The sequence below is a fragment of the Eptatretus burgeri genome, chromosome 22, assembly GCF_056783735.1.
Source record: "Eptatretus burgeri isolate ZD-2024b chromosome 22, Ebu_testis_v1, whole genome shotgun sequence".
Lineage (NCBI taxonomy): Eukaryota > Metazoa > Chordata > Myxini > Myxiniformes > Myxinidae > Eptatretus > Eptatretus burgeri.
Genome location: NC_140982.1, coordinates 1,981,595 through 1,990,797, shown reverse-complemented (window position 1 = coordinate 1,990,797; position 9,203 = coordinate 1,981,595). Strand labels below are relative to the sequence as shown.

At 43.8% G+C, this 9,203-nt stretch overlaps 1 protein-coding gene across 4 annotated transcripts in view; it reads right to left on the bottom strand.

Moving 5' to 3' along the window:
• Window positions 1-49: 49 nt before the first annotated feature.
• The window catches only part of LOC147008065 (semaphorin-4D-like), a 17,623-nt gene continuing 8,469 nt past the window's right edge, over window positions 50-9,203 (bottom strand). For 2 of the 4 annotated variants that reach the window (XM_085865873.1, XM_085865874.1), the window contains 5 exons: window positions 8,097-8,236; window positions 7,065-7,124; window positions 4,083-4,178; window positions 3,596-3,686; window positions 50-1,686 (listed from right to left, as the gene is read on the bottom strand). In XM_085865873.1, the coding sequence (XP_085721999.1) occupies window positions 1,544-1,686; window positions 3,596-3,686; window positions 4,083-4,178; window positions 7,065-7,124; window positions 8,097-8,236 (530 nt within the window). In that variant the 3' untranslated portion in view covers window positions 50-1,543. The remainder of the gene's footprint in view (window positions 1,687-3,595; window positions 3,687-4,082; window positions 4,179-7,064; window positions 7,125-8,096; window positions 8,237-9,203) is intronic. The other 2 variants (XM_085865872.1, XM_085865870.1) reach the window with 1 other exon arrangement.

Below are 9,203 nucleotides of genomic sequence, written 5' to 3'. Positions count from 1 at the left end.
GAAGGAAGAAGAAGAGTCAGAACAGGAAGTCACGTGGGTATGAGATGAGGTTTTTTTTGTATTTTTTATATTTTAAGACATGAAACAGAGGGTAGAGTTGGTTGGGATAGGAGGGTGGAGGGAAAAGAAAAGGAAATAAAAACTGATGGTAATAAGAAGAAAAAACAATCAACACGATCGTGCACACAGACGGGAGGACGGGTAGGCCTCAGGGAAACCTGATATGACGAGACCGACGAATACTCACCAAATTAGCATAAGTTCTGAAACAAAACCGAACAAGGAACACACAGTAATCATGGAGGCAACAAAATAACAGTCAAAAAGTGACAAACAACGACCGGAAACTTATCTTTGAGAAGGTCGGCAGAGACCCCGCTTAAAAAGCGGAACGGGAGATTGTCGCATTGAATCAAAATTTTCACCACAGGAGCGACTACTCATGTGGAATGGTTTCATGATAATTATGATGTCATAGGTCACGTGGTATGGCAGCCATATTGGATTCACCCTTAAACCTACAAAAAATTCTTCTTCTCCAGAACGGCTGGACAGATCGAGGGGAAACTTCACACAAATTTTCCCCTCAGCCTTGGGGATACCAGGGTGTTCACAAAAATAATTGACAGGTCACATGGTCTGGCATCCATATTGGATTGAGCGACAATCTTTAAAAAAGAACCGCTTCATTTCTGTTGAACCGCTTCATCGATTGACGTGAAACTTCAAAATTATGATCCAATAGTGATCGGGAAAATATGTTTTAAATTTCAACCTGATCGGGCGCATGGTCTGGCAGGCAGGATTATTTAATTTTTTGATCTGGGTTTTTATTCTTTTGTTTTTTGAATAAGGCTCAGTAGGCTGCGCCTGGTTCGAGGGTAGAGGAGTCGCAGGTGAAACCAGAATCCTGTCCAGGTTCCTCTTGATGACTTCATCTTTGCATTTTGCTTGTTCGGGTTCCTTCTGATGACTCCAATCCAGGACTGTACCGACTTGGTCTTCCATTTTATCTGAATTTAATTTATTTTAATCCCATTCTGAATTCAATTGAATGATAATGAATAAACGTCATGGGTCAGGGTCAGGTGTCCCATCAAAGCGGGACGTTTTGGTACCCGGTCATCACTGCCAGCAGTTATAAAGTGGCAGTACCAATTATGCCTCTTATTAATAACCTAACACACCAGTACATAAACACCACACAAAGTACACCCCAAAAAACTACACAAAAGTCCTGGTGAGGGTCTGCAATCTCTGAATGCTCTGGTTTTTTTGGTTTAAATTGAAGTATATCCGTGAACACTGCGTGGGGCAACGTGTTCCATGAACTCTCCACTTCTATCTTCATCTGCATCAACTCGGTCCAATTTTCTGAAATTTCAACCTAATTTTTCATTGTCATGCAGATGATACCCAGATGTATCTGTCTGTCCACGGAACCTGACAATGTGCTGTCTTCTAAAACAATGAGGAGTTTCCATCGGGAATACGTCACATCGTTTTGAGTACTGTCGGAAGAGGATGAACCCTGCAAGCTATTTCACGTGGGATGCGCATCCGCCTCACCGTGGAGCCAACGTTTACTTTCCACGGTACGGATGGACACGCGCTTTGATGACGTCCGCTCAATCACTGCGTTCATGCCAAAGAAGTCGTCTGTGGTTCCTGCATATAGCTCACCATCTGCAAGACACAGGGGTGAAACCAATATGAGCAAAAGAAAAAGAAGAAAAGGCTATTTGGCCGATCTATATTTTAGTCGTACTGCGAGGACCGAAGGGGACATCGCAAAGCATTTTCAACAAATCATATCAAACGACCCTTGTTGGAAGCTCAATGAAAATAACTTCATGGACTCTGTGCACTGCTAGAAAATTGGTTTCGCAAAAGTATTCACCTCCTATTAATAATGCCACATTTCGATGAAATACTAATTATAAATGATGTAGAAACAATTTTTCCAAATTAACTTGTTTTTATAAACAACTGAAGAGATCAAACTAAACACCGTTAGAGTTGAATGAGGTGACATGTCAGAAATACCTGCAGAAAACATGTTTCAAATCAAAATTCATTGGTTGTAAAAGTTTTCGGCCCCTTTGGTCAGTACCTGGTGGAAGCACCTTTCACAGCAATGACTGCCATGAGTCTTTGTGGGTAGGTCTCTACAAGCTTTACACTGTGACATGGTGAAATCTTTGCCCATTGTTCACGTGAAAATTGCTCTAGTTTTGCCAAGTTTGATGGGGATCATCGATGGACTGCAATCCTCAAGTCTCACCACTAATGTTAAATTGGGTTCAAGTCAGGACTTTGACTGGGATTTATTTTCTTCTTCTTCAGCCACTCCGGTGTGGCTTTGTCTTTGTGAATCGGATCATTGTCCTGCTGAAATGTGAATCTCTTGAAACCCAGTTTCAGATTCATGGCTGACTCGAGCAGGTGTTCATCAAGGATTCTCCTGTACTTTGCACCGTCCATTATCCCTTCTATCCCGACAAGCTTGTCCGTCCCTGCTGATGAAAAGTATCCCGATAATATGCTGCTGTCACCACCATGCTTGGCAGTAGGGATGGTGTTGACTGGGTGATGTGTCGTGTTCGGCTTGTGCCAGATGTAATGCTTTGCATTTCGACCAAAAAGTTCAATTTTTGTCTCGTCTGATCACAACTTTTCTCCACATGCCTGCAGTCTCATGAAGATGGTTTTTCGCAAACTCCATACAAGCTTTTCGATGCGTCTTTTTCAGTAATGGCTTCTTTCTTGCCACCTGTCTGGAGGTCCAGCTTTGTGAAGAGAACGGGATAATGTTGATTGATGAACACTGACTCCAATCTCAGACATCGAGCCTTGCAGTTCTTTCAGTCATTGTTGGATTCACAGTGACATCCCGAACCAGTTTCCTGCTTGCTCGGCTGCTGACTTTGGATGGGTGACTTGATCTGAGTGGAGTCTGGATGGTATGATACGTCTTCCACTTCTTAATGATGTATTTAATCATATTCAAAGGGATAATGAGTGACTTGGAAATCTTCTTATAACCCTCTCCTGAACGGTGCTTCTCCACCACTTTATGTCTGACTTCTTTGGAAAGCTCCTTGGTCTACATGTTTACCTTGTTGGTTGACCAAGTGAGTTTGATCTTGAAAATCCTTTGATGAATGCGGGAGGTTAATTTTTAAATTAAACCACTGATTACACTGAGGTGAAACCCATTACACTTATTTTGTAACCTTTCAAACAAATAATTTGCTCCTGAAGTAATTTAGGGTTAATTAGGCAAAGGGTTGTACATATATGTATATGTGTGTACGCACAGGTGGATACTTCGAGACCCGGAGGGCTATGCTCCATCTTCTGAAACCTGCATATGGAGATACCAGCCATACACACACACACACACACACACACACACACACACACACACACACACACACACACACCTATCCATCCATTCAGGAATCGGTGAGGCTTATGCACGATCTATACGATAGTACATCTGCATCCAGATCCACACACTCTTGAATACACAGACCAATTACAATAGCCTGACGTGTCCCTTCAGGTATGGGAGGGATATCAAAAGGTGTACCTGCCAAGACTGAAGTAAGTCTCTGTTCAGGGTCAAAGGGACACTTTGCATGACCAGATTCAATAGAATTCATCTTCAATCCTTCAAGGTCCTGAAAGCACATGGTGCCAAAGCAAAGCAGTCACCTCGACATTATATCCATCATGTCATTTTTGTAACAACATATCTGGACTACCTTCTGACATTAACATAATTTCCTCAATTTTCCTCTCATCACAATATCTACTGAGTAGCAACATCAACATAATCTCAATATTATCAACTCAACACCAAGTCCTAGTTTCAAGATCATCTCCACACCACTGTCATCTCAACATAAACTGCACGGTCAGCTTAAATAATCTCTCACGACTTGTATCTCAACCCAATTACATCATCGATATGCCATCTCAGATTGAAAAACTAGTGTCATCTCAACATCATTGTTCATGCCAAATGAAATGCATTATGCTCAGTGAATGTAAGATAAGGAAATCATTTCACTTACAAAGTGTGCGCACTTTGGATCAAAGGCGTAGGTGCCACAAGCGTAGAGTTGAGAGCCGTTAATATGCAGTGAGAGGACGTAGTTGTGGCACTGCTCCTACACAACAACAGAAATGTCAGCTTTCAGCAAATGCCAGTGATTTTACAGGTTAATTATCCTTCCAATAACCACAGGATAACATATATCACAAAACTCAAAAAAAAATTACTAAAATGTTGAAATTAAAATAAAATAAAACGAAAAGCCGAGAAAAAGTGTCGCATAATTTCACTTAGTTTGAAAGATTTCAGTCTGTTCACAACTCAGGTTTCTGCCACCTGTGTAAAGGATGTTAAAACACAGAATAAGTCGTTTGGTTCTTTATTTTCCTCGTGGAAGTCCGAAGAGTTATATTTGGCCATTTTTGCAATATTCTACAAATCATTTCAAATAAAGACAGGAGAGTTTAGAGAACACCTGACCCCGCACAGACTTGAGAAAAAGGACCTCACTCCACACAGTCTTGAGAAGAATGACTTGACTCCACACAGTCTTGAGAAAAAGGACCTGACTCCACAGTCTTGAGAAAAAGGACCTGACTCTGCACAGTCTTGAGAAAAAGGACCTGACTCTGCACAGTCTTGAGAAAAAGGACCTCACTTCACACAGTCTAGAGAAAAAGGACCTCACTTCACAAAGTCTTGAGAAAAAGGACTTGACTCTGCACAGTCTTGAGAAAAAGGACCTGACTCTGCACAGTCTTGAAAAAAAGGACCTCACTCCACATAGTCTTGAGATAAAGCAAGTGACTCCGCACAGTCTTGAGAAAAAGGACCTAACTCCACACAGTCTTGAGAAAAAAGCATGTGACTCCACAGATTTTAGAAAAAGGACCTCACTCCACACAGTCTTGAGAAAAAAGCATGTGACCACAGATTTGAGAAAAAGGACCTCACTCCACACAGTCTTGAGAAAAAGGACGATGTCTTCGATACAACGTCAACGGTATTCCAACGCAGGTGGTGTGGAAAAGGAGATTGACCATGTCCTCGTTGATGGTCGCTGGAGGATGATCCACAACTGCAGGGTCGACCGGAGTGCTCAGTTCCTCAATAATGACCACCGGCTTGTTGTCGCAACTCTGAAGTTGCAGCTTAAATCTGGGAGAATGGTACCATCCCAGCTGAGGCTGGATGTTGGCAAGCTCAGGGATGAGAGAGTAGCTGAGGAGTATGCAAACAGACTGAGTGGGGATTTGGGGGGTCTGGGTGCTTTGGGGAATCCTGAAGAGTTGTGGAGTGCGTTCAAGACCACTGTCCTTGATACAGCCGGTGGATGTTTTGGAACTCACTGGAGGGCGAAGAAGAATTTTGTTTCTCAAGGGACACTGGATACCATTGACCAGATTCGCAGGGCCAGGCTGAATGGCAGAGCTGAGCTGTTCAGGGAGCTGAGACATAAAACTGTACATGCACTAAGGGTGGACAAGGAGACATATGTGCGAGGAATCTGTGAGGGTGTTGAGGATCACCTGTGGTCATGTGATTCTGGTCTTGTTTCCAGGGGAATTTGTGCATTGCGTTCCTGCAAGCCCGTCCCTCGGTGTGCTGCAGTTAGAGCGGAAGGTCGTGGGCTCTTGACAGAGGAGTCTGAAGTGAAGGCCCGCTGGGCCGGTTACTTTGAGCGATTGTACCAGGCTGATCAACCAGCTGTCGAGTTGGACGTCAGGGGTGTTACAATCCCTATTGCTGATCCGCCTTCGCTTGTGGAAACACGGACTGCGGTGAACCGATTGAAATTGGGTAAAGCTCCAGGGATCTGTGGCATCCATGCTGAACTTCCCAAGGCTGGTGGAAATGCTTTACTCGTGTCATTGCATGCAGTTCTGTGCTCTGTCTGGAACACAAACATCATCCTAACTGACTGTAAGAGGGGCCATGTTGTCCCTCTCTGGAAAGGGAAGGGTGATCACCAAGACTACAACAACTACCGAGGGGTGACGCTGCTCTCATTGCCGGGCAAGGTCTTTGCGAGGATAATTCTTGATAGGGTTCGCCAACATCTGCTTGAGCACCAGCGTCCAGAGCAGTCAGGCTTTACACCAAAGAGGTCAACGTTTGACCGTATCCTTGCTCTTCGGGTCCTCACCAAACGCAGATGAGAGTTTCGGCAGGGGCTGCTTGCAGCTTATGTTGATCTCTGTAAAGCATTTCAGTGAATCGGGATGCCCTCTGGAGGATTCTTGGTCTTCGTGGAGTGCCACCAAAACTGATCGAGCTGATGTCTGAACTATACTCTGGTACTGAGAGTGCTGCGAGATGTGATACCATCTCTGACTTATTTTCAGTTGTTACTGGAGGTCGTCAGGGGTGTGTACTGGCCCCCACACTTTTCAGCACTTGTATGGACTGGATTCTGGGGAGGATGTCAAAGAGATCAAGCTGTGAGAGATTGTTTGAAAATGTCAAGATCTCTGACCTTGATTTCGCAGATGATGTGGTCATCTTTGCTGAGACTCTAGATATCCTTTTGAGAGCCCTCGAGGTGCTGAATGAGGAGTCGGCGCCGCTGGGATTATGGGTTTCCCAGGTTTCCCAATGAGGGATGAAAGTCCGAGTCTTCAAGTCCTTGGTGCTTCCAGTCTTGCTCTGCGGATGTGAGACTTGGACTCTGATCAGGGATCTGAGACGGCGACTTAATTCCTTTGGAACCAGGGCTCTTCGGAGAATCCTCAGCCACCGCTGGTCGGACTTTGCGTCCAACGAGCAGTTGCTGAGAGAGTAAATCAGATGAGATTTGCTACCTGCATGGTCCGTGAGCGTCAGCTGCAGCTGTATGTTTCCAGGTGTGGAGGGCCACAATTGGAAAGGTGCGTTTGTGCCTTTCCTCTGGTGAATAATTTGTATTCATTCATTTTCAAAAAAAAACCTGCAGCGTTGCAACGTCTTTGTGGAGCATATTGTGATTTGGAAAGGTGTCGCGTGAGACCAGAATACAACTTACCTTGGTCTTCATTTTACTTTGGCAGGCTTTCTTGGCCGAGTCATTCGCAGCAAATCCTACCTGTAATATAAAAACAGCAAAAAACAACAACAGCTTTCTTTTACCCCATCAATTCCCTGCAGCTAAAGTCTTTTTCAATTTAAAAAAAACCCCAGCAGACCCCGAACAGGAGGAAACATCAAATAAATCAAAGTGTTGTCACATGTTTCGCTCCACCATCGAAGGTGGATGGAGGTTACAAATCTGATATTCAGGGTGTTCCACAAAAGACCTGGACAAATTTGGTTGTTAATGTATTTAGTACCACAACTGATACAACGATAACAACTTTGTTTTTTAATGAGACAGAAACTCAAAAAGTTTTCTTTCTTTTCAGTTCTGGTGGTTTAATGTAAAATAAAATGGTGACTCCAGAGGAGAGAGCTCAGTGTGTCGAATGGTTCACCGACACGCAAGTTCAGCGTAATTTCCGTGCGAGGTATGGAAGGAACCCGCCATCCCAGACTGGTACCAGAGAGTGGTGCAGGAGGTTCAAGGAGAGTGGAAGTTGTCAGAAACAGAAAAGTACCGGTCGGCCAAGCACAAGTGCAGCAGACGTTGAACGAGTCCGTAAATCATTTCAACAAAGTCCCCCAAAAAAATCAATCCTACTCACATCCAGAGAACTGGGACGACCAACCAAAAGTGTGCACAGGATTTTGCAGAAAAGACTGAAGCTTTGTGCCCATAAGGTGCAGATGCTGCAACAACTCAAACCAAATGATGGACCCAAACCCAAGACGTTTGGCTTGGAAATGTTCAGTCACATCGAGGATGACGAAGATTACCATATTTTCCAGTGTATAAACCGCACTTTATTATCGGCAAAAAAGGGGTAAAAGTTGGGAGCGTGGCCGATAGATCTGTAGCCAATCGTTAGCCAATCTGTAGATTGGCAAAATAGCCAATCTGTAGATGTGAAGATTTGTTTTTGCAAAATAAATCTTCTGATAATGTATGTGGTCAAGACTCTCTTCCAGTTGGTAATCCCACCTTTTCCAGCTCATGTGTGACGTTCGACGCATTTAGGGCAATTATTGCTTCAAGAGCTCCAACGTAAAGTTTATCGCCGTCCTCCGATAGCAGCAGACTTGAGAAGTGGCTGCCATTGTTGAAACGATGCACAGGTATGTCTTCGTCGATCATGCAAGCACACGCACACGTATACACACACATCGTTCGTTGAATTCGTATTTGGGGAACAGATGGATACACCTTTACACCTGCTTCTGGCATGCAAAATGAAACACCTCCACTTTTTGAAAGGTACAAAGATGCCCCACAAGAGTACTTTTTACCACCACCTTACTCAGCAGATGCACAACCAGACTTGACTCGACTTCAGACAGACACAGTTGCTAACTTTGGGGGAAGTGATGTAAACCACTCAGTGGTGGAATGGTCTGAGTGTCTGCTCTGAGTCTGGAAGGTTGGTGGTTCACACCCCCAGCTGAGTCATACCAAAGACCTGAAAATGGTATGTGCTGCTTCCTTGCTTGACACTCAGCATTTAAAAGGAGAGAGCATTGATGAACAACCATAAGTTGGCAATAATATGGCAGACTTTGATGGGCCAAATGACCAAATGACCCCCATGAAATGCTAACCTCCGGGGAATGTCTGTGCTCTTCCATCTAAATACCAAGTGCCAAGGAAGGAGGCAACATTACCAGTTTTTAAAATGTTGGTGTTGTGAGTCAGCCAGGGTGAGAATCGCCGACCTACCAGACTCATCGTCGAGGCTCTCACCACAATGACACCGGGTCTGAATAACCATTATGCCATCACGATTGTGGAAGCACTGAATATCCTGACATTATTACTGTGCGAAATTTTGAAAAAGCGAAAAGGAGGAGCCGATAAGACAAAGACATCTCCATGAAGAATGAGCAAATTATTTAACTCGAACCTCCAGCTTTAAGTCAGCAAAGTGATTTGGTTTTTAATATTTTAAAAACATAATAATAATTCCATACCATTTGTCATGTTACATTTCATATTACTTCCCAGAACAATATTTTAAAACTACTCGAACAAATATTCCGTCATCATCTCCATCATGGACCATGCCTTATTGGCAGCACCAATGGTCTACACCAG